General features: G+C 36.8%; 1 protein-coding gene across 2 annotated transcripts in view; it reads right to left on the bottom strand.

Annotated features, from left to right (window-relative positions):
- The window catches only part of EPC2 (enhancer of polycomb 2), a 129,470-nt gene that overhangs the window by 55,232 nt on the left and 47,610 nt on the right, over positions 1-26,628 (bottom strand). For both annotated transcript variants that reach the window (XM_055398920.2, XM_055398919.2), the window contains exon 2: positions 21,600-21,759. In XM_055398920.2, the coding sequence (XP_055254895.2) occupies positions 21,600-21,759 (160 nt within the window). The remainder of the gene's footprint in view (positions 1-21,599; positions 21,760-26,628) is intronic.

Here is a 26,628-nt window from a genome sequence, read left to right as displayed (position 1 = left end):
CTTTCATTTTTACAGGTTTTTCTTTTAGTACATTTTGACCAGCAGGGTTATATTTAAAAGCAAGACCAAAAACACTTACAAATAACAAAAGTTACATGATATCTAGAGCTGGATCATCTTATGATGGTGAGTTGAGCACAGGTTTCAGGATCTCAACTCACAGAGCTCAGTGATTCTTCCAATGTAACTATAATAAAAAGCGCCTTGATGGTCAAAAGGAGATAAATGAAAAGATTGTTTTCTGTTCAGCCATGGACTTAAATGCTTAAGAAAATACATTACAAGCATTTAATAGCAAACAATAAAAAGATTTATTTACAAGTAAATGCAAGTTGACTACTATGCATGTGAAACAAGTTATTGTGGGCCCAGTGCACCAGGCACTCAAGGATTTGTTAAAAACAAACATTAAAAATTAAAATAAAAACAAACTCTGATAAGACTTCCCCATTTAAAGTCATTTTACATTAAGAAAATTTTCAAGTTACTTATGAATTATTGATGATCATTTTTTAATGTAAAAAGAAGCAATATTATACAAAACTCCTATTTTCATTTTTCAAATTTTCTGAATGCTTATTTCTGGACTATTTGTCAATGTTCAATCTCTCTGATGCAAGCAATAAAATAAGACAGAAGGACCAGTACACCTTATTTTGTAAAGGTTCATCTTTTAACAGTAACAATTATAAGAGTGTCATTCACTTAAAAACTCTGATCTATCTCTTCTTCCAGCTCTGCATTTCCTTTCCTATACAATTTCCAAAACTATGTTTTTTAATCCACTGCATCCAGTAACAACACACACTGACTGTACAGCATGTGCGACAGGCTCCTTCTAAATGAAGATAAATAACAACACCATACAACACAGAGTAAGCGATGAAAGGCCATTCCAGACTGAGCGAGTAGCAGGAGAAAAGAGAACATGCTTAACTACAAAATATATCAATTATCAACGATGAGTTTGGCTAGGCGGCTAGATGATTACAAAGTACTTTCAAACACCAGGACAAAAATTCAAAACCATCTGTCCGCTGAAGTTGTACGCATCTATATAAAATGAACATATGAAGGGAAAACAGAGGTACAACACTCTCCAACATAAATTGCAGGAATATCTTTTTTGATCCATCTCCCAGAATAATGAAAATAACAAAAATAAACAAATGGGATCTACTTAAACTCAAAAGCTTTTACACAGCAAAGGAAACAAAATGAGAAGCTGACCTACAGATTGGGAAAAAATATTTTATTGATGTCCTTAAAAAAACAAAAATAGAGCTACCATATGACCCTGCAATCCCCACTCTGGGCATATACTCAGAAAAAAAAACATGATCTGAAAGAATACATGCACCTCAAAGTTCACTGCAAAACTGTTTATAATAGCAAAGACATGGAAGCAACCAAAATGTCCATCAACAGAGGAATGGGTAAAGAAGCTGTAGTGCGTATATACAATTGACTATTACTCAGGCATTAAAAAGAAGGAAATAATGCAATTTGCAGCAACATGGATGGCCCTAGAGACTGTCATAGTGAGTGAAATAAAGCAGACACAGAATGAGAAATATTGTATGACATCCCTTAATGTGGAATCTAAAAAGCAATGATATAAATGCACTTATTTACAAAGCTGAAACAGACAGAGAAGAAACTTATGGTTGCCAGGGGGGAAGGACGTAGGGAAGGGATAGTTAGGGAGTTTGGGATGGATATGTACAGTTCAGTTCAGTCGCTCAGTTGTGTCTGACTCTTTGAGACCCCATGAACCACAGCACGCCAGGCCTCCCTATCCATCACCAACTCCCGGAGTTCACTCAAACTCATGTCCATCGAGTCGGTGATGCCATCCAGCCATCTCATTCTCTGTCGTCCCCACCTCCTCCTACCCCCAATCCCTCCTAGCATCAGACTCTTTTCCAGTGAGTCAACTCGTCGCATGAGGTGGCCAAAGTATTGGAGTTTCAGCTTTAGCATCAGTCCTTCCAATGAACACCCAGGATCAATACCCCTTAGAATGGACTGGTTGGATCTCCTTGCAGTCCAAGGGACTCTCAAGAGTCTTCTCCAGCACCACAGTTCAAAACCATCAATTCTTCGGTGATCAGCTTTCTTCACAGCCCAACTCTCACATCCATACATGACCACGGGAAAAACCATAGCCTTGACTAGACGGACCTTGGTTGGCAAAGTAATGTCTCTGCTTTTTAATATGCTATCTAGGCTGGTCATAACTTTCCTTCCAAGGAGTAAGCGTCTTTCAATTTCATGGCTGCAATCAGCATCTGCAGTGATTTTGGAGCCCAAAAAAATAAAGTCTGACACTGCTTCCACTGTTTCCCCATCTATTTCCCATGAAGTGATGGGACCAGATGCCATGATCTTTGTTTTCTGAATGTTGAGCTTCAAGCCAACCTTTTCACTCTCCTCTTTCACTTTCATCAAGAGGCCTTTGAGTTCCTCTTCACTTTCTGCCATAAGGGTGGTGTCATCTGCATATCTGAGGTTATTGATATTTCTCCTGGCAATCTTGATTCCAGCTTGTGCTTCTTCCAGCCCAGCGTTCCTCATGATGTACTCTGCGTAGAAGTTAAATAAGCAGGGTGACAATATATAACCTTGACGTACTCCTTTTCCTATTTGGAACCAGTCTGTTGTTCCATGGCCAGTTCTAACTGTTGCTTCCTGACCTGCATACAGGTTTCTCAAGAGGCAGGTCAGGTGGTCTGGGATTCCCATCTCTTTCAGAATGTTCCACAGTTTATTGTGATCCACACAGTCAAAGGCTTTGGCATAGTCAATGAAGCAGAAATAGATGTTTTTCTGGAACTCTCTTGCTTTCTCCATGATCCAGCGGATGTTGGCAATTTGATCTCTGGTGCCTCTGCCTTTTCTAAAACTTGCTTGAACATCTGGAAGTTCACAGTTCACATATTGCTGAAGCCTGGCTTGGAGAATTTTGAGCATGACTTTACTAGCGTGTGAGATGAGTGCAATTGTGCGGTAGTTTGAGCATTCTTTGGCATTCCCTTTCTTTGGGGTTGGAATGAAGACTGACCTTTTCCAGTCCTGTGGCCATTGCTGAGTTTTCCAAATTTGCTGGCATATTGAGTGCAGCACTTTCACAGCATCATCTGGATATGTACACACTGCTATATTTAAAATGGATAACCACAAAGACATGCTACATAGCATATGGAACTCTGCTCAATGTTATGTTGCAGCTTGGATGGGAGGGGAGTTTGGAGAATGGATTCATGTATATGTATGGCTAAGTCCCTTTGCTATCCACCTGAAACTATCACAAAATTGTTAACTGGCTATACTCTAACATAAAACAAAAATATTAAGAAGTATATACATATTTTTAAAGTAGAGTTGATCAGTTTCACAAACCTAGCATCAGCAGTACTACTGCATACCTAAATCCGAGTGAAATGGAAGCCAGTGTATACTAACGTAGGCTCTACCAGGTAGATCTATGAACTAAGAAGGAGTTGGAATAAATCATCTTCCTAAGATCCCACATACTTAACTCTAAGGAGTCCAGGAATCTGATAAAGGCTCACAAGTCTCTCTTTTAATATTATCAAAGCCTTTAAAACAGTGCTTCTCAAACTTAAGCACTCACCAGAATCATCTGATTGAATCAAACAGATTGCTGAGCTTGCTTGATTGAATCAAACTGACACAGCAGATCTGAAGTGGGGTCTGTGAACACATTCCGAAGTGATGCTGAATAACATTCTGAAAACCTCTAACCTAAATGCAAGTCTTCATTCTTCAAAGATTATAAAACTTTACTTAACGCCTAATGTGAAATACGAACTTTTTCATAAAAGTTCATCATAACTTTTATGAAATTCATGTACTGTTAAAATCCTCAGGCTTCATATTACTTTCAAAGTAGTTAATGACAAACTAGTACATCTCAAAGTTCAGAGGCAACCCAAGCACCATCCCCTCCTTTGCTTGGAACTCTCCAAGGTTCTGACATCTTGCAAACTTAGCAGTTCTAAATGTTGTACCAACAGATCATACGAACATTAATTAAGTCAGAATTCTTGACTTTGCTTCTGAGATTTTTTACTGTTGTAAAACTTGACCAGAGACCTTACTTACACTTTCTTCCCAATGTACAAAAAAAGAAAATGAACCGCAAAGGCATCCAAGGCTACTTTCTACAAGATAACATAGTGATCCAAATCCATCCACCAGCTGATTTATTCTAAAAAGTGTTCGAGGTTTGTATTATACTCAAGATTATTAATTCCTGTAGTCTTTATGCTGATAGCCAACAAATTACATTCCTCTCCCACTTTGAAGAATTCACATTTCATATAAACGACAGGTATTACTGATAAAAATTGGTAGCAATGAGCTACTTTCATGGAACCACAGACCATGAAAATGAGTAAGGGGATATTTTGAAACTTTCAGGTAGATTTTCATCATTCAAGAGGGGAAAGAGCCTAATGATATTAGAGAGGACCTAGGGGATGTGACAGTTGATTTTTTAAAAAAAGTCAGGTGTCTCAAGATAATGATCCTTTTATTCTCTCTCAAATTATGCTTTTTCTTAGTCTTCTCTTATCTCTTCCATCAGATTCTTCCTCCCTTGTTTTCTAATAACTCAAGAGACAACTGGACAAGTAACAGTTCAGGACATGAGAATGCTAATGTAAACATATGAAAAGAACCTCAATCTCATTTATAAGAAATCCAAATTAAAACTACACTGAGAAATAAGAATAAAGTCTGTGTGTTAGGTAATACTGGATGAGAGGTATATATAAACACTTTGTACTACTATCACAACCTTTCTGTAAAAACTAAAATTTTTCCAAAATCAAAAGTTTATTAAAAAAAAAAATACTACATTGAGGTGCTAAAATCAGAAAATTCAAAAGCAGTCTTTTGACAAAGACATGGGAACATAAGCTCTTTCATACCTTGCTAGAAGACATCCAAAATAGTATTAACCCTTACACAGGGCAATTTGACAACTTCTGCAAAGAAAAGATATAATCATACCTTTATGAAATTCTTTATAGTCATCATCATTCACTAAATCACTAACTATAGTAACAGAGAACTGGAAACAATCCACGTTTCCTTCCATACGAAACTGGATAATTAACTGGCACATCTCAAACACAAAGGACAACTTATGCAGCAGCAAAAACGAGTGAGGACACACTACATGCTGCTGCTGCTGCTGCTAAGTCGCTTCAGTCGTGTCCGACTCTGTGTGACCCCACAGACAATAGCCCACCAGGCTCCGCCGTCCCTGGGATTCTCCAGGCAAGAACACTGGAGTGGGTTGCCATTTCCTTCTCCAATGTGTGAAAGTGAAAAGTGAAAGTGAAGTCGCTCAATCGTGTCCGACTCTTGGCGACCCCATGGACTGCAGCCTACCAGGCTCCTCCAGCCATGGGATTTTCCAGGCAAGAGGACTGGAGTGGGGTGCCATTGCCTTCTCCGGTCTACATGCTAATATAGGATAATTCCCAGACTACACTCGTATACACACAAACATACACACAACATATGCTACAGAGTACACATAGTATGCTAAATTTTGTGAAAGAAGGGGTATAAAAATATAATTTCCTATGTACGTGAATCTGTATTACAAACTCCTAAAAACTAGATAGCCTAATAAAAGTGGTTACTTATAAAGGGAAGGTGACTCAGAGTAGAGAGTAGATAGGGATGAGGTTGGTTTTGTCTATCTTTTATCTTGGAAACTTCTAAATGCATTATTTATATAAAATAAAAATCATGTTACTCCATGACTCTAAAAATAATGCTGTGTTCTAAGAAAATATTCTGGGTCAGTGAACCCTATGTACTGATATTTTCTCCAGATTCTTCAATTCAAACCTCTTATCTTTCTCATTCACTTTCAGTCAATCTTTCAACCAGTACAGTACATCAGCAAAAAAACTCACTCAAGACCTTTGGGTTCATACAGCATCTTGGCTTAATCAGTACAAACTAATCCTAAAATTATATGTAATAAATGACTAAGAACACACATTCTATTAATATCTATTAGTGTAAAATAATAAATAAGTCACAGAAAAAGAATATATGTCACTAGCCCACTAAATGGATAGGAACTTGAGAAATTAAATAGCAGTATTCTTATAAACAGACTTGTTGTTTAATGTTAGCAAAATATTAACAGGACTAGGAAATAAACTCAATATACAGAAGATATTAGAAAGATTTAAATTAGAAATATTAATATACCTGAAAAAAATCCAAATATATAAAATACGAGTTAGAAAGGAATAATTTCCTTTACAAAAAGAGATTCTTTAAAGAAAATTTCACCAAATATTCTTTTCAAAAATCATCCCTATGGTAGATATAAAATACCGTATTTTAAAATATAGATTTTAGATTTCAAAACATACCGTAATAACACAATAATCAAAACAATATGGTACTGACATAAAGACCAATGGAACAGAGAGCCAAGAAATAAACTGTCACGTAATATATGGAGAAAGGATAGTCTCTTCAACAAACGGTGTTGGGAAAACTAGAAATCCACATGCAAAAGATGAAGATGGATCCTTATCTTATATACAAATATCAACTTGAAACTCCCAGAAGAAACAAGAGGGAGAAAACTTTGTGACACTGGATTTGTCTATGATTTCTTGAATATGATACCAATAGCACAGGCTCCAAATGCAAAAAGAGACAAATGGGACTGCATCAAACTTAAAAAGTTCTGCACGGCAAAGAAAACAAGCAAAGGAAGAGTGAAAACACGGAGAAAATATCTGCAAACCGTGTATCTGATAAGGGGTTAACAACCAGAATATATAAACAACTTCAATAACTTAAACAAAAAAATAAATAACAGACTTTAAAAATGGGCAAAGGATATGAATAGACAATTCACCAAAAAAGATATACAAACAGCCAAAGAGCATACTAAAAGATGCTCAATATCACTAAACATTAGGGAAATACAAATCAAGATTATAAGAAGTCATCTTAGCCTCACTAGGATGGCCACTATTAAAATATAACAAAACACAAAAGAATTACACTTGGTATGAGAGTGAAAAAATTGGAACCCTTGTGCACTGTTGATACGATGGTAAAACAGGTGTTGCCACTGTAAAAAAAAAAAAAAAAGTTTCTCAAAAGTTACAAGTGGAACTACCATCTGATCCAGGAATCATCAGTTCAGTTCAGTCGCTCAGTCCTGTCCAACTCTTTGCAACCCCATGAACCACAGCACACCAGGCCTCCCTGTCCATCACCAACTCCTGGAGTTTACCCAAACTCATGTCCATTGAGTTGGTAATGCCATCCAACCATCCAACCATCTCATCCTCTGTCATCCCCTTTACCTCCTGCCCTCAATCTTTCCCAGCATCAGGGTTTTTCAAATGAGTCAGCTCTTTGCATCAAGTGGCCAAAGGACTGGAGTTTCAGCTTCAACATCAGTCCTTTCAATGAATACCCAGGACTGATCTCCTTGCAGTCCAAGGGACTCTGAAGAGTCCTCTCCAACACCACAGTTCAAAAGCATCAATGCTTTGGCACTCAGCTTTCTTTATAGTCCAACTGTCACATCCATACATGACTACTGGAAAAACCATAGCCTTGATGAGACAGACATTTGTTGACAAAGTAATGTCTCTGCTTTTTAATATGCTTCTAGGTTGGTCATAACTTTCCTTCCAAGGAGTGTCTTTTAATTTCATGGCTGCAGTCACCATCTGCAGTGATTTTGGAGCTCTAAAAAGCCACTGTTTCCCCATCTATATATGCCAGGAAGTGATGGGACCGGATGCCATGATCTTAGTTTTCTGAATACTGAGCTTTAAGCCAACTTTTTCACTCTCCTCTTTCACTTTCACCAAGAGGCTCTTTAGTTCTTCACTTTCTGCCATAAGGGTGGTGTCATCTGCATATCTGAGGTTATTGATATTTCTTGCAACAATCTTGATTCTAGCTTGTTCTTCTTCCAGCCCAGCATTTCTCATGATGTATTCTGCATATAAGTTAAATAAACAGGGTCACAATATACAGCCTTGACATATTCCTTTTCCTATTTGGAACCAGTCTGTTGTTCCATGTCCAGTTCTAATGCTGCTTCCGGACCTGCATACAGGTTTCTCAAGAGGTAGGTCTGGTATTCCCATCTCTTTCAGAATTTTCCACAGTTTATTGTAATCCACACAGTCAAAGGCTTTGGCACAGTCAATAAAGCAGAAATAGATGTTTTTCTGGAACTCTCTTGCTTTTTCGATAATCCAGCAGATGTTGGCAATTTTATCTCTGGTTCCTCTGCCTTTTCTAAAACCAGCTTGAACATCTGGAAGTTCTTGGTTCACAAAGCCTGGCTTGGAGAATTTTAAGCATTACTTTATTAGCGTGTGAGGTGAGTGCAACTGTGCAGTAGTTTGAGCATTTTTTGGCATTGCCTTTCTTTGGGATTGGAATGAAAACTGACCTTTTCCAGTCCTGTGGTCACTGCTGAGTTTTCCAAATTTGCTGAAGTACTGAGTGTAGCACTTTCACAGCATCATCTTTTAGATTTTGAAATACCTCAATTGGAATTCTGACACCTCCACTAGCTTTGTTCGTAGTGATGCTTCCTAAGGCCCACTTGACTTCACATTCCAGGATGTCTGGCTCTAGGTGAGTGATCACACCATCGTAATATCTGGGTCATGAAGATCTTTTTTGTACAGTTCTTCTGTGTATTCTTGCCACGTCTTCGTAATAACTTCTTCTTCTGTTAGGTCCATACCATTTCTGTCCTTTATCGAGCCCATCTTTTCATGAAATGTTTCCTTGGTATCTCTAATTTTCTTGAAGAGATCTCTAGTCTTTCCCATTCTGTTCTTTTCCTCTATTTCTTTGCACTGATCGCTGAGGAAGGCTTTCTTATCTCTCCTTGCTATTCTTTGGAACTCTGCAATCAGATGGGTATATCTTTCCTTTTCTCCTTTGCTTTTCGTTTCTCTTCTTTTCACAGATATTTGTAAGGCCTCCTCAGACGGCCATTTTGCCTTTTTGCATTTCTTTTTCTTGGGGATGGTCTTGATCCCTGTCTCCTGTACAAGTCACGAACCTCCGTCCATAGTTCATCAGGGATCCTGTCTGTCAGATCTAGTCCCTTAAATCTATTTCTCACTTCCAGCAATCATACTTCTGTGCAAATATTCAGAAGAACTAAAAATAGGATCTAGAAGGGATATGTGAACACCCATGTTCTCTGCAATGTTGTTTACAACAACCAAGATACAGAAACAACCTAAACGTCCATCAACAAATGGATGGATAAACTAACTGTGGTACATACATACAATGGAATATTATTCAGCCTTTAAAAAGAAGGAAGTCTTGTCATATGGTACAACATGGATGAACCTTGTGAACATTATCCTAAGTGAAATCAGTCAGTCACAAAAAGACAAAAACTACAGGATTCCACTTAAAGTAGACAAATTCATGGATACAACAAGTAGAATGGTGACTGTCAGGTACTAGGGTAGGGTGTAATAGGGAACTGTTTAGAATTTCAGTCATACAAAATAAAAAATCAGTAACAGACAGTTGAAAAATCCCCAAATACTTACAGATTAAACATTACTCTTACAAATATGGTCAAAGATGAGATATCAAGAAAAATTTTAAAATATTTTGAACTAAATGAAGATCTAACACCAAAATTTGTGGGACATAACAAAAACAGTGATAAAGGAAAATCTGCAACACTGAAATATAACAAGAAAGATAGAAAATCAACTCTTCTACCTGTGGCAGCTGGAAAGGAAGGAGCAAATTAAATCCAAAGTAATGGGGCTTCCCTGGTAGCTCAGAGGTTAAAGCGTCTGCCTCCAATGCGGGAGACCCGGGTTCGATCCCTGGGTCGGGAAGATCCCCTGGAGAAGGAGATGGTAACCCAATCCAGTGGAAGGCTACAGTCCACGGGGTCGCAAAGAGTCAGACACGACTGAGCGACTGAACGGAATGGAACGGAAGCAGAAGAAAAGATGTAGAATGAGAAATAGAGTAAAATCAATTAAAGTGAACACAGTAATAGAGGAAAATCAATAAAACCAAGAGCTTTTTTTTTTTAAAGGTCAATAAAATCAATAAGCTTCTAGCTAAACTCACTAAGAAAAAAGGAGAGAGAACATAATTACTAATGTCAGAAATTTAAAAATAGCAAACATCACTACTGAATCCATGGATATTAAAAGGATGGTCAAAGAACAATGAACAATTCTATGCCCACAAATCTGATAACCTTTATGAACTAGTACCTTAGAGATACAATCTGCCAAATTCACACAAGAAAAAAATATACACTATGAACAGGCCTGTATATATTAAAGAAACTGAATCAACAATTAATAATCTTCCAAAACTGAAAGCATCAAGCACAGGTGGGTTCACTGGTGAATTTTATCTAACATTTAAGGAAGAAATAGTATCAATTTGCCACATTTTTCAGAGGATAGAAGCGGAAGGAATTCTTCCTAATTCCTTCTATGAGGCCAGCATTACCCTAATACCAAACTCAGGTAAAGAAATCACAAAACTACAAACCAGTAGCACTCATGAACGTAGAAGCAAAAATCCTCAATAAAGTTGAATCTAACAAACTGAATCTAACAAGGAATGAAAAGAAATATACTCCAAGACCAAGTGGGATTTATCATAGGTGTGAAAAGTTAGAAAAGATCAATGAATGTCATCTATCACATCAACAAAGAAAAAATAAAAATTGTATCAACAGATGCAGAAAAACCATTTAACAAAATCCAACACCCATTCATGATAAAAACTGACAGCACACTAGGAATATAGGAAAATTTCCTCAACTTGATAAAGAACATCTACAAAAACCTTACAGCAAGCTTCATACTTCGTGGTATGAAACCAAGAGCTTTCCTCTCACCACTGCTTTTCAACACTGTACTGGAAACCCCAGCTAATACAGTAAGATGAAAAAAATAACTTTGCCCCCAGATGACAAGGTTGTCTACAGGTGTTAATATAGTCTATGAAAGAACTGACCAAAAACTCCTAGAACTAAGTGATTATAGCATGGTTGCAGAACACACAATTAATACACAAAATCAATCACTTTCCTATATACTGCAACAAGAAAGTGGAATTGGAAACCAAAAACACAAAACCACTTATATTAGCACCCCCGAAAAATGATACATTAGGATACAAATCTAACAAAATATGTAAAGTTCTACATGCGGAAAACAACAAAACTCTGGCGAAACATTATCAAAGAATTAAATAAATGAAAAGAGAGTCATGGTTATTGGAAGGAACCTATCAGTTTTTCCCAACTTGATCTAAAGGTTCAGTGAAATCTCAATGAAAATTACAGCTAGCCATTCTGTGTATCAATCAGTACTGACAAAGTGATTCTTAAGTTTATATGAAGCAAAAAAATTCAAAATAGTCAACATAATATTGAAGAATAAAGTCAAAGCACTGATTTCAAGATTTACTGTGAAGCCACACTAATTCAGACAGTGTGCTACTGACCAAAAAATAGACAAAAAGATCAGTGAAAGAAACTAGAGGGCCCAGAAATAGATCCATATGAATCCAGTCAATTAACCTTTGACAAAAGAAGCAAAGACAATTGAAAGGAAAAAGAATAATCAGCACTGAGACAACTGGACATTCATATTTAAAATGATGAATCTAAGTACACATCTTACACCTTTCACAAAACTTAACTCAAAATGAACCACAGACCTAAACGTAAAAACACTGACCTATAAAACTACTAGAAAGTAACATAGGAGAAAACCTACATGATATCATATTTGGTGATGAGATCTTAGAAGTATCACCAAAAGCAAAATCCATGAAAGAAAAATAATTACACTGGAACTCTTGCTCTAGGAAAGGTACTATTAAAGGAATGAAAAGATAAGTCACAGACTGGGAGAAAATATTTTCAAAAGTCAGATCTGATAAAGTACTCAAAAATATATACAGAACACTTAAAATTCAACAATAAGAAAACAAAGAATCCAACTTTAAAATGAGTAAAGATACAGACACTTCACCCAGGAAGATATACAAAACGCAATTAATCATATAAAATTCAACAATAAGAAAACAAAGAATCCAACTTTAAAATGAGTAAAGATACAGACACTTCACCCAGGAAGATATACAAAACGCAATTAATCATATGAAAAGGTACTCAACATCCTAGGTTATTAGAGAATGAGATACCATTACATCCTATTAGAATGGTTAAATTCTAAAACTGACAATACCAAAAGCTGATGAGGATACAGAGCAACAGAAACTCTCCTTCACTGCTAGTAAAAATGAAAAATGAGAAATGAAATAGCCACTTTGGAAGTAGTCAGTGTGGCAGCTTCTTACAAAGCTAACACTGCCTTACTGTATAATCCAACAACTGTTCTCCTAGGTGTTTACCCAAAAGAGTTGAGAACTTAACGTCCACACAAAAAATGAAGACAGAGATTTTTCATAATTCTTTAAAATTGGATGCAACCAACATGTCCTTCAATAGGTAAATGAATAAACAAACACTGAATCATCCATATAACGGAATATTATTCAATAATTAAAAAGAGAATCTATCAAGTCAAAAAAACAGAACAACCTGAAATACAAATGGTAAGTGAAAGAAACCAGTCTGAAAAGCCCATGTCATGTGTAATTTCACTTAAGTTATAATTTGGAAAGCAAACTACAGAAACAGCAGAAAAATCAGTGGTTGCCAGGGACCTGAATGAATAGGTGAAAATACAGGGAGTTTTTATGGTAATTCAACTATTCTGTAGGATAATGTAATGATGGATCTATGATATGGATTTTTAAAAATTCATTAAAACTGTACAAAACAAACAGCAAATAGTAACAAGAACTACAGACTTTAGTTAATAAGGTACTGACTACAGCACTGTAACAGATGTACCATACTAATGCAAGATAGTAATAGGGGAAACAGTGTGTGTGTGTGTGTGTGTGTCGGGGAAATAGAGTGTGTGTGTATGTGTGTGTGTGTGCACGCACGTGCGCACACTCATAGGAGGTAGTACGTGGGAATTTGCTATACTACCTGCTCAATTTTCTGTAAATCTAAAAATTTTAAAAGATTATCAACCCAATAAAAATGTGTAAAGGACCTGAATGGACAAATGTCCAACAAAGATACACGAATAGCTAACAGATACTCAGCCTCACTAATTATTGCTGCTAAGTCACTTCAGTCGTGTCCGACTCTGTGCGACCCCATAGACAGCAGCCCACCAGGCTGCCCCGTCCCTGGGATTCTCCAGGCAAGAACACTGGAGTGGGTTGCCATTTCCTTTTCCAATGCATGAAAGTGAAAAGTGAAAGTGAAGTCACTTAGTCGTGTCCGACTCTTCGCGACCCCCTGGACCGCAGCCTACCAGGCTGCTCTATCCATGGGATTTTCCAGGCAAGAGGACTGGAGTGGGTTGCCATTGCCTTCTCTGTCACTAATTATTAGGGAAATGCAAATTAAAACCACAAGATGTCATCTCATGCCTGTCAGAATGACTAGCATCAGAAAGACAAGAGATAACAAATGTTGGTGAGTATGTGGAGCCCTTGTGCACTGTGGGTGGGAGTGCAAATTAATTCAACCACTTTGTGAAACAGTACGGAGTTTTCTCAAAAAATTAAAAATAGAACTACAATATGATTTAGCAACCCCACTTCTTGAAATATGGCCAAAGGCAATGAGAAAACTACATTAAGAGATATGATGTGGCCCCCCCCCCACCTACCCCTGCTGCCATGTTCATAGCAGCATTACTTACAATAGCCAAGACACAGAAACAACCTAAGTGCCCAACAGTAAGTGAATGAAGTTGTGGTACATATATATAATGGAATAATATTCAGCCATTAAAAAACAAGAAGTCCTGCCCATTTACGGGCATTATGCTAAGTGAACTGAGTCAGACAGACAAAGGCAAATACTTTATGATCTCACAAGTGGATAGAAAAAAATTTCTACCCCCTGCCATCCCAAACTCAAAGAACGAGAGATATTGTGGTTACTGGAGATGGGAGGTTGAGAGAGGGAGAAGTGGATGAAGGTAGTCAAAAGGTACAAACTCCCAGTTTTAAGTAGCTGCAGATGTAAGGCATAACATGATGACCATAGTTTTAACATAGCTAATATGTTACATATCAAAGTTGTTAAGAGAGTAAATCCTGAGTTCACATCACAGGAAAAAACTTTTTTATTCCTTTCCTTTTTCTGTATATCAAGTGATAAATGTTAACTAAATTCATTCTGGTAATCATTTCAAATCTGATGCTAGGAAAGACTAAAGGAAGGAGAAGGGGACAACAGAAGAGATGGTTGGATGTTATCACCGACTCTATGGACATGAGCTTGGGCAAACTCCAGGAGATGGTGAAGGACAGGGAAACTTGGCATGCTGCAGTCTATGGGGCCTCAAAGAGTCAAACAGGACTTAGCAAATGAACAAGAACAAGTCATTTCAAAAGACGTGTAGGGAAAATCATTATGCTGTACACCTTTAATTTATATAGTGCTGTATTTCAGTTACATCTCAAAAAAGCTGGAGAAAAAAAAAGCATGTATTCTGGAATCTGTCTGCCTGGTTCAAATTTTGGGTCCCCTACTTACAAGGTCTTTGAAGCATGCTCTTAAAACATTTTTTATGGCTAAGTAGTATTTCACTGTGTATGTATATACCACATCTTCTTTATCCATTCACCTGTTTAGGGACACTTAGGTTGCTTTCATATCTGGGCAGTTGTAACTAATACTGCTACGAAGAATAGGGTACATGTATTTTTTCGAATTAGTGTTGCTTTTTTCAGATATACACCCAGAAATGGAATTGTTGAAATAGTAGTTGTATTTTTAGTTTTTTGAGAAACCTCCATACTGTTCTCCACAATGGCTGTACCAAGGTACATCCCCACTCACAATGCACAAAGGTTCCTTTTTCTCAATATCCTTGGCAATGTTTTGTTTTTTTTTAAATGACAACCATTCTGACATGCCAGTTGGTCATCTGCATGTCCTCCTTGGAAAAATGTCTATTCAGTTCTGCCCATTTTTAAATCAGGTAGTTTTTTTGATGCTCAGTTACATAAGCTGTTTATATATGTTGGATATTAATTCCTTATCAGTCTTATCATTTGCAAACATTTTCTCCCGTTCAGTAGGTTGTCTTTTCATTTTGTCAATGGTTTCCTTTACTGTGTAAAAGCTTTTACATTCAATTAGGTCCCATTTGTTTTTCTTTCTTTTAGGAGATACATCCAAGAAAATATAGTTGCAATTCATGTCAAAGAGTGTTCTATGTTTTCCTCTAGGAGTTTTATACTATCCAGTCTTACATTTAATCCATTCTTAGTTTTGTTTAGTGTTAGAAAATGTTACAATTTCTTTCTAAGTATCTGTCCAATTTTCCAAGCACGACTTACTGAAGAGACTGTTTTTCCTCCATTCTTTCCTCCTTTGTTGCAAATTAATTGACCATAAGCAAGTGGGTTTATTTCTGGGCTCTCTATCTTGCTCCCCATTGATCTATGGCTGTTTTGTGCCAGTATCACACTGTTTTGATTACTCTAGCTTTATAGTATAGTCTGAAGCCAGGGAGCATGATTCCTATAATCCTCTGAAGATTGATTTGGCTATTTGGGATTTTCTGTATTTCCACACAAATTTTAAAAGTATTTGTTCTAGTTCTGTGAAAAATGCCTGTGGTATTTTTCATAAGTAGACATAAGAAAAGGCACACAAGCCCGGGGCATGCTCCTTATACTCAAGACTTCTGTTTCACCTCTCTATCCCAGACTGTCAAATGATTATACTGCTTTCCCAAATATCTGTCATTCAGTTCAGTTCAGTTCAGTTCAGTCGCTCAGTCGTGTCCGACTCTCCGCGACCCCATGAATCACAGCACGCCAGGCCTCCCTGTCCAACACCAACTCCCGGAGTACACTCAAACTCATGTCCACAGAGTCGGTGATGCCATCCAGCCATCTCATTCTCCGTCGTCCCCTTCTCCTCCCGCCCCCAACCTTTCCCAGCATCAGAGTCTTTTCCAGTGAGTCAACTCGTCGCATGAGGTGGCCAAAGTATTCGAGTTTCAGCTTTAATATCTGTCATTACTCATTATTTAATGTTTTCTAAGTTTTAGGGCTCCTCACCCTTTCCTGCATTAGTACTTACCCAGATACTATTCTACCATTTCAGAACTAGTGCCCACACTCACAGCTTTATCCAAAGATGAGAGGCTCAGCACAAGTATAGGCTTCCTCAGAGAAGACAGGTAGATCCTTAAAGACAGCTAGTCTGAATGAAGGTTGGCCTCATGGCCTGACCTTGCTCATTGCCCCCAGTATCTTTCTAACCACCTCAACCTGGAATCTAGCTTCACCCAGAACATGTTCTACACAAACCTGATATAATCCACTTCTGTACTTCTGGCATGGCTTTTCTGGTATTTAATTGTGTGATATCATTTCTGTTCAATCTGATTTCTTAACAGATATCCAGTTTAAAAAAATGGGCTTTTTAAAAAAGAAATGATGTTCCTATAATGTATCTTTTTCACCAAAAAGTTTTATTGTAGAAATAAAACAATGTTCTTCATTTGGGATCTTTTTCAACTCTTTCCAATCAAAACATATTTGCCCTACGAAGGCAAACAGTCAGTTATCATCATTTTTAATGAGGAGAACAGCAAAAAAACATTTCAAGGATAATGAGATTGACACTGGATGTTAGATCAGCATCTGTCTTACTCTTGTTGAAAACGTAGTAGAATAAACAATCCACATGATACTAAACAAGTGTAATTTTTCTTCTTTTCTAAGTAAAGATTTGACAATGATCAGCTTCACTGAACTGAGGAGTCAGTTTCAAGTGTACTAATGTGTACAGCAGTGTACACACACAGACAGGTACCTTCCCAGGATTTCAGATGTGGGCTTCAGACACAAACAGCAGAATTCAATTTCCTTTGAGTGGGTTCGTCTCCCTGCCTGGCAGATAACAAAGGGTGCTATCCCACCAATCCTTTCCCCTGGACTCTTCCAGCCAAGAAACAGGTGACATTCTACTTACCTGTGTTTGCGGGAGCAATACACTGAGAAGGCTAAGTAAACCTTCATTTCAAAACATGCGAAGGAGTCCTGATTCAAAGAAGCATTTAATTGAGTTCAAAACAGGACATAAGTTCAGAATACTTATGAAACAGTATCTCAAGTTCCTTTATGTTCTAAAATTCCGAGATACTGTAAAATATTACATTAAATGAAAAGGATAATGGGAAATCAAAATAAAGAATTTACTGCAATGTAAACAAAGTCATTTCCTTAAGAGGAAAAATTTGGGTCTTGAATTTAATAAGTTTTTAAACTCAATAAGGAATGAAAGAATTTTAACACTGGGTTAAGGTACTCAAAGTAAATCCATTATAACAGTAAGTAAACTGGAGGTAGCATTTTCTATGTATGTCACACAACTGACCAATATGTAGAATTAGCTGAAATGAGGAACAGTTTGAGTATCTTGAGTCATCACAGACTATATGTCACCAAATGCTTTCAACCTGGTCAAAATACCACAATGTGCTATGATTAAGTAAGTTCTCCAGAATACTAATACAGATTGCTAAGGAGAACTAGTACCAAAATGGACAGGAAAGAATAATCAGGTTTATCTCACATCCACACCACACTGGAGTCATTTCACTCCTAATCCTAGGCAGACACTTTTTGTCTTAAAATGACATAATGACATTGTTGGTGAATAACTGAGCTCAATTCTTGACTTGGATTCACACAGCAGGTCTCTCAGTTTTACTGTACATGTCAATAATTTTATTCTTATTAATTCTGTATACAATTTTGAGTCCTACAAGATCAGTGTCTCAAAAATGTCAAGATGTGTATGCTTTTACCTTCACCATTAATTCATGATTTATTTGGCAAAATATTTAACTTCATACCTAGCCATATGCTAGGTACTACAGTAGGCAGTAAAATTAAGAGGAAAAAAAAAGTCCCTTCTCTCAATGAGCCTTATAACCTGTGAAGCAACAGAGGGCAAACAATTACAACTACAGGTGGTTGATGCCACAATGAGGGTGTACACACAACAAGAGGGCTTGAGGTTAAACACTGTCAGGAACTCTGCTTAGAGGGGTTAGGAAGAGGCTCTTAAAGGTGGTCCTGGAGATGAGCCTTAGAGAATAAACTGTATTTTAACAATGGGACAAGAGAAGTAAAGGGCTATGTAAAGGCCTGGATGAGAAAATAAGGGATGAATCATAGAGCTAAAAGCATTTTTTATTGTAGCTGAAAGTGTGAAGAGTTAGAGGAACTGGTGTGCGGGGAGGTTGGGTGTGCAGTGTATTGAGACTGTAGTGTGGACTGTCTGGTGAATGAGACGCAGCATCTGTTCCCAAGAACTTACAGTTGAGAGGAGGAACAGACCATCAACAGTTCATTTCAATGACAGGCTGATGTCACGGTGTAAGAACACACGGCAGATCGTGACCAGACAGGCACAAAGGAGGGCCTTAAACATGACACAGGTAAGTTAAAAGTTTATCCTATAGGCAACAGTAAGTCTTGGAAACATTCTAAATGGGTACCAATCACAAAAGTGGCAAGGTGGATGACGGACTGTAAGGTACAAAGACTAAAGCAGAGCCACCAAGGAAGCCCAATAGTAGGCAAAAAGGCATGCAAATAATGAAATACACATGTGATGGAAAATCATATATACATTGAAAATGACAATAGAAGACTATATAAAAACCTGAGGAAACTAAAATATAAATAGAAAAGGCAGAAAAAAACTGTAGCACAATTTAGTATAGAATAGTATATATATAAAATATATATGGTAATAGACTCAAGGAGAAAAAAAGGAAGTAGCTGAAATAATTTTCTATTATTTTTATTCCATTTATTACAGCAATAGAATAAAATGAAATGGAGAAAAAACAACACAAGATTAATATTTATTATATCTATCTGAGTCTGACCCAGATGGGTTACATCCAATTTCAGGTTCTTGGTTGCCAAGAATGGGTTTTACAAATGGTCCTACTGTCCAGCTATACTGTTATTAAAATACAAAAAAAGGAGTGGGGATACGTTGGCTTGAAAAATGGTTAAAATTTCTATTATGAACAGCTACCTCATTCCTGATACAAAGACAGGGAAAATTCAACAAGCTAAGGGATTCAAAGACACAGAGAAAACAAATAACACAAATAATTTTTGCAAGTGTGTTTCTCTTGAATGCTTAGGGGAAGAGTCTCTGGAAAACGGTTTGACACCTAAGGGCTTTTAAGCCATTTAAAAACAACTAAACCAGTCAACAAACATGCCATTTTATTGAGCATCTATAAGCCATGCACTTGACTCTAAAGATACAAAAGGAAAATAAAACATAGTCCCTGCCCTGAAGGGGCTCACAATCTAAAAGGAGAGAAAGAATGGTTACAAATAATCACAATAAAGTATGGTGAGTCCTCTGATAGAGGTACATACAAGGTACTGAGATGAAGCAAAGGACAGGTAAAATGAGAAATCAGGGTTAAGCGGCAAAAGGGAGTTAGAAGATCTTAAGCTATAGAAAAGGAAAGAAGACTTGAACAGCACATGCAAGGAAACGTGAAATGTGAAACAAGGCAAATGTGGATAATTTTATTCCCTACAGTATAAAGTGGGAGGGAAAGAGCAACTGGAAATGAGGTTAAAAGGGGGAGCAGGTAACAAATCACAAAGGGCCTTGTATTCAAATCAGAGACTTTGGCTATTATTGCATTCTGTTAAATCTATAATGCCAGCAATTACAAGATGCACCATTACTTTATGAACTGCAAGAAAAAAAAAGAAAAAGCTTTATATTTAAATTTATATAATATTCCTACATAAAGCTTTATATCAAAGGGCAAAAACTTCAGCATAAGATAAATAAAACAGCCATACAGAAAGGAATAACATGGAACTATATTTCTCAAATTGCCCTTAGGTGGAAGGAAGGGGGAAGAAAATCTCTCCCTGAGAACTGAATTCCAAGCAGGTCCACAGCCTACTTGTGTGGTCTAAAAACAAACAAGTAAAACTAAAGCTACCAGTGTGGTCCAAAAGCAAACAAATAAAACAAAACAAGCAAAGACTTTAAGGTGGTTTCAGGTTGGTCCCCAGATGCCTGGCAAAACAAGCAGAAATTTTCTTTAGACAAACCATACTTTAATTGAGAAGAAAAGCAATTTAAGATGCAATCTTATTTCAAATATGACAAATGTACATCTTGAGAACTGATGAAAAACAGTAGATCTTACAGTCAGTATTAAATCTGGAGATGTTTTGAATTACCCTGACAACTTTTTAAAAATACCTATTGCTGCTGCTGCTGCTGCGTCACTTCAGTCGTGTCTGACTCTGTGTGAACCCATAGACAGAAGCCCACCAGGGTCCCCCGTCCCTGGGATTCTCCAGGCAAGAACACTAGAATGGGTCGCCATTTCCTTCTCCAATGTGTGAAAGTGAAAAGTGAAAGTGAAGTCGTTCAGTCGTGTCCAACCCTTAGCGACCCCACGGACTGCAGCCTACCAGGCTCCTCCATCATGGGATTTTCCAGGCAAGAGGACTGGAGTGTCTTGCCATTGCCTTGGCATACCTATTACCAGGCTGCAAACCAGAGATTCTCATACAGGTAGGCTTGAAGCAGAGCCTTCAACACTATTTTAACAAATGACTCAGTTTTGTGTTTTTTTCCAAATACAACCAGGCAAGATACTAAGACACTAGCATCTGTCTGCAAAATTAGTTGAAAACTGCTACTATAAAATAAAGAACACAGTACAATTTTAAGCCCAGGTCATAATCTGATCAGACAGACACTTCAGGAAGACCATTCTGGTGCCAGTGGACTTTGTGGAGAAGATAGATTAGAAGAGGGTAAGGATAATAGAAAAGTTAGGAGATTAGTGAAATAGTTTTAAGATCAGAGATGGTGATCATTTAAAAAATAACAATGGGGAGAAAAATAAGAGGATCAAAGGAGGAAGAATTAGAATTCCATAAAAATTACAAGAAGGTAGAGGTGTAGGATCTAATTCTAAAAAATTTAAGATTTGCCCCTAATCAGCATTATAGCCACTAGGCCTTGAAAAATAAACCTTATTTGAGTATGGTAATCCATTATACTTTATTGCTGTATAGTAAACGTATAAAAAAGTATAATATGCAAAAACTATATATAAAAAAGGTAATATATTATACCTTCTAGCTGTGTAATAAGGTTAAGTTCTGCAGAAAATCCTATACAACATAACCATCAATTGTTCCAAATGCAACTCACAGTCAAAATGATCTTGAAGTTCAGATGTAAGCACAGAGGAATTTTATTCTTTCATGTTTTACATTTCTATAAATCAGTGGGTATGAATTTAAAAATTAAAATTTCTTTGTGTAAGAAAGAAAGGATTTTTCACTGTTTGATAAATTTAAATTACAAACAGAAAACAATGAATTAACAAACTTACGCTGAATGTGAATGAACTGTTTTGGCTGTTTAAACTCTCCTTTGTACAAGCGATTGTAATAGTTGACGTTGCTCTCTGCCTCAGGAACCGGAATGACCATGCTCTCTTTTTTTTCTCTAAACACTTGCTGTGCTGAAATAGCTCGCTGTAAGTGATGTTCCTGGAAAAAGTAAAGCAGGCAATATGAGTTGTTTTAATAACGCCAATTCAATACAAATTTCTATTTAAAATTTACTTTAATAATTGCAAAGTACTTTAAGAATCAATTTAAAAATAGTAGTTCCTTTGCTACAGACCTTCAGAAAACATTGCCATTATTCTCCCTTAATACTTGTATACATACTGGTATCACCTTAAATGACTACAATTTTAATAAGCAGAATTTTTTTAAGAAAAATTATTCATAAAGTAGAATTTAACATCTCAGTTACAAGAAAACTGATCCCTTGTTTGCTCAAGTAAATGAGGTGCTTATCACCAATACCAGATAACACAAATAAAAGCAAATAACAGGAAAAGAATTTATACCAGATTCTAAGTATCTTCTGTGTTTATACACCTCAAACTTCAGAAGTACAAAATTCTCAATAACTCAGAGACAAGAGAAAATTATAATCAACAGACTATATTACTATCATGGCAAGAAGCATTTTTTAACGAAGATGAAAAATTAGTTCTTATAATATACATCCAGATTCTAGTAACTTCTCATTACCTCACCACTTAACAGTTACTTTCTCTCTGACCTACTATGAACAATTTCCAGCAAAGCACCTTTACTGTTTGGAAAGTAAACTAGGCCACGTCATTCCCCACAGGATCCCCTTCATATTTAAAGGTTAAAATCATTCAATGACTTACAAGACTTTATATCTCTCTGACCTTATCTCATACTTCTCTCCTCCCAGACTTTATTCTAGCCACACTGTCTTCTCTAAGGTTCCTAAATATCTAAATGGATTGCTTCTGAAATTCCTTCAAGTCTCATCTGGCTATGCTGCATTGTATAAATTAAGATTTATGTATCAGGAGCCATCTTTTCAACATTTTTCAGAGCACCTGATAGACACCAGACACTATTCCTGTCACTGAGAATTATGAATAAGTGAATGAGACAGACAGGCTTCGCCACTAAAGAACTTGGCTAGTGGAAGATAGATTATCTAAGTATACAATCACGTCTGAGCTTGACAAGCATGTCTCTTCACAATTAGTCAAACCACTCGTTCTGGGAGAACAGATAAAGATGTCCAAAGGAAGTAAAATACAAGCTAAGAGTTCTAGGATCAGTAGCAATTTAGCAAGGCAAAAGAGGAAAAGAAGAAACAATCCAGGCACAGGGAACAGAATATCCAAAATGGACTAGAGCCCAGAGACGTTCAAAAAAAGGCAAGCAGTTGAACAAAGGGACAGGACAGTGGGTGCTGGCTTAGATTTGAGAGTTTCTTCACCTTCAGAAAATGTTTTTCTTCATAGTGCAGAATCCCAAGCTGAAGCACCAAGTATACTTTTCATACAAATATTACTATCGATTTAGTTAAAATCTATTTGGAATAAAAACTTCTGAGTTGACTAAGAACTTTTGAGGGGATCAAACACACAAACAGCATCAAGAAACTAGGAAGCCAGGCCTTGACTGAGGCCAGCATTTTGTAGCATTAAATTAAGCCTGTATTTTCCTACTGAAAGTGAAAGTTGTTCAGTTGTGTCCAACTCTTTGTGACCCCATGAACTGTAACCCACCAGGCTCCTCTTGGCTGGGATTCTCCAGGCAAGAAGACTGGAATTCCCTTCTCCAGAGGATCTTTCCAACCCAGGATCAAACCTGGGTCTCTCACATTGCAGGTAGATTCTTTACCGTCTGAGCCACCTGGGAAGCTTTATTTTCCTATTACCTTAATGATATTTCACCTCTCCTGGTTAAAGAAAGTGATACAGTATGCAATGTCATCCTGCACTGATATAACATTGTATAGTTCTCAAAGTACACCCACAATCACATGCCCATTAGCTCCTCACAATCTTGGCACACAAGGGTAGATGTTACTTTCCGTTAATGGCACTCAAGAAACAAGTAACTAACTCTTAGCAAATAGTAATGATATACAAGAGAGAGAAATTTCAGGACTCTGATTCCAATGTTTCTTGATTATTCCATCCTTACTAGAAAAGTCTGATAAAGATTATAAAACAGGTTCTTATAATGCTAATAAATCTAGACACAGGTAGCAAAAAAAAGTGCACATTTTTTATTTGAAGAGATTCTTCTGATGTATATTTGACCTTGTCCTAAATACATTTTTAGGTATAATCTAATTTTTGAAATACATCTTTAATAGATTAAGATTTAACATTAATTTTACAAATGAAAAATTTAAAAACAGATCATGGATGACTCCCTTCTTAATGCAGCAGACAGATGCAGCCAGAAATTTAAGGAGCTAGACCATGACATACTCCCCCATTGAGAGACTAAATTTAGCTCTACAAATAAATTTTCAGCTACCATTTCCTTCCCCAGGTTATCAATCTATCTGTAAAAAAAAAAAAAAAAAAAATCAGAAAAAACAATGACAAGGCGTCTTGAGGACTAAGTTTCATATAATAGTTATAATCAGTGGCACACACACACAAAAGCCTGGAAGTAGGTATCAGAGTTTTGATTTATTATTGTATTGGAGGAAGGGGTTGACAAGAGTAATGCTGTTCTTGTTACATGCTGCATTATACATTGGTAATGTTACCTAATTTTTAAAAGCAACTAAAAACCAAGTACTACTTAATTTCCTTTATGAAAGCATGCCCTTGACCTACCAACTCTACAAATGGAATTCATCAGAAGGCAACCAACAAACGGGCAACACTGACTAAATGAAAATGCTCATCATAGCACTGTTTCTAACACCAAAAAAAAAGTCTAAATAGCAATAAATACATAATTAGTATATAAACTGTTATATCCATAAACTAGAACTCTTAGATAACAGTAGAAAACAACATAACACAGACCTCTAGTGACCTGAAGAAAAGCCTGGAAGAATACAGAATAGAACATTCCACAAAATGCGATTCCTTCTGTGTGCCCTTTTACAGTTTCAGAATTTTCTATACATTAATTTTCTATAGATACATCTCTATTACTTTCATAAACTAAAAAAAAAAAAAAAAGATATATACAGTTTTAGCATCTTAAATGAAGGAACTCTCCACCAAAAACACAAAATCACTTCTCATGGTTACTTTGACATTCTGAAATATCCTTTGTTCTATTCTGTCGCTCAGTCGTGTCCGACTCTTTGCGACCCCATGGACTGTAGCCTATGGACCAGGCTCTTCCATCCATGGGATTCTCCAGGCAAGAATACTGGAGTGGGTTACCATTTAACACCTATCATATTACACACCTAAACATTTTTGTGTTGTCCTAGAAATATTTTGTTGTTGTTGAGTCACTAAGTCGTGTCCTACTCTTTGAGATCCCATGAATTGCAACATACCAGACTCTTCTGTCTCCTACACTGTCTCCCAGGGCTTGCTCAAATTCAAGTCCATTGAGTCATTGATCCTATCTAACATCTCATCCACTGCTGCCCCCTTCTCCTTTTGCCTTCAATCCTTCCCAGCATTAGGGTCTTTTTCCAATAAGTCAGCTCTTCATATCAGGTGCCCAAAGCATTGAAGCTTCAGCATCAGTCCTTCCAATGAATATTCAGGGCTGATTTCTTTTAGGATCGACTGGTTGGATCTTCTTGAAGTTCAAGGAACTCTCAAGAGTCTTCTCCAGCACAAAATGAAAGCATCAATTATTAAGAAAAATATAAAGTATATAATTTTTCTACACTTTATACTCTTCCTAGTAACACATGAGATTATATGGTAAGCTATTAAACACAAACTAAGAGATGCTAAATAATTAATGACTTCTAGTCATGTATAATGGCAACCCACTCCAGTGTTCTTGCCTGGAGAATCCAGGGACGGGGGAGCCTGGTGGGCTTCCGTCTATGGGGTCACAAAGAGTCGGACACGACTGAAGTGACATAGCAGCAGCAGCAGCAGCAGTCATGTATAAGTACCAAGCACAATTCCACAAGGTACAAGGTAGAAATATTTTTTCTTCTGGAGATGAGTAAACTAAAACTGTGATTTCTACGACAGAAATTAGCAGGACTGAAATTTGAATCATTGTTTGTATGTCTCTCTTCCATCTTGCCAAGCTCATGCCCCAATATGCAGGCTAGGTTTCAGAATCCATCAAATTAGGCTGCACACAAAGTTAAACATTCATTGATATTTTAAAAAATTGCATCCAAAATTTCCAACTAAAGATAGCTGATTGAACAACTACAATTATCTACTCTATCTCACTGTAATTATAAACTTACTAGTAAAGGACTAAAAAACTTAAGCCACAATGACAAACTGAATTACAGATGAACCATCAGCACAAAACAGAGTGTAGCAAGATTCTTGGAGATCAAAATCAAAAGAGGAAGTTTCAAAGACTTACAGAGAAGAAAAAAAATTTAAAAACTGAGCCCATCTCACTTGCCCTGCAGAAAACAAAATTATGGGGATTGTGAAACACTAGCTAGAAACAGCCAGAATGAGACAAGCTATTCTTTGCCTACTCCTCAAAAGCATATCATTCCACACAGCTTACACAGACAGAAGAGGGCACTACTAAACTAAGGATGCTGTGACCTACCCCAAATATACAAAAAACTAAGATCGGAGGAGGACGCAAAGGACTCAGGAAAAAAATGGAAAGAGCTGATTGAACATAAAAAGAAAGAAAAAGACAATTATCTCAGAGATGAAAACTAAAATTATGAGAAGCCTAGTGTAAAACATACTCAAAGACTTAAGTGTGCTTTATATAGGATGTCAAATAACCAAGTGAATAGAAATAGTGAAGAAAGAAGTAAAACGAGAAGAAAGATGACAGAATATAAAAATAGGCAAAGAAGAAACGACAATTATATAAGTGGAGTCCTTGAAGAAAAAAGCAAAAAAGAGAAAATGCAAT

Source organism: Moschus berezovskii, chromosome 2 (assembly GCF_049115385.1).
Source record: "Moschus berezovskii isolate FMDL1 chromosome 2, NW_MosBer_1.0, whole genome shotgun sequence".
NCBI classification, from domain to species: Eukaryota; Metazoa; Chordata; class Mammalia; order Artiodactyla; family Moschidae; genus Moschus; species Moschus berezovskii.
The sequence above is the reverse complement of the archived record's forward strand: the minus strand, read 5'-3'. Positions and strand labels throughout refer to the sequence as shown.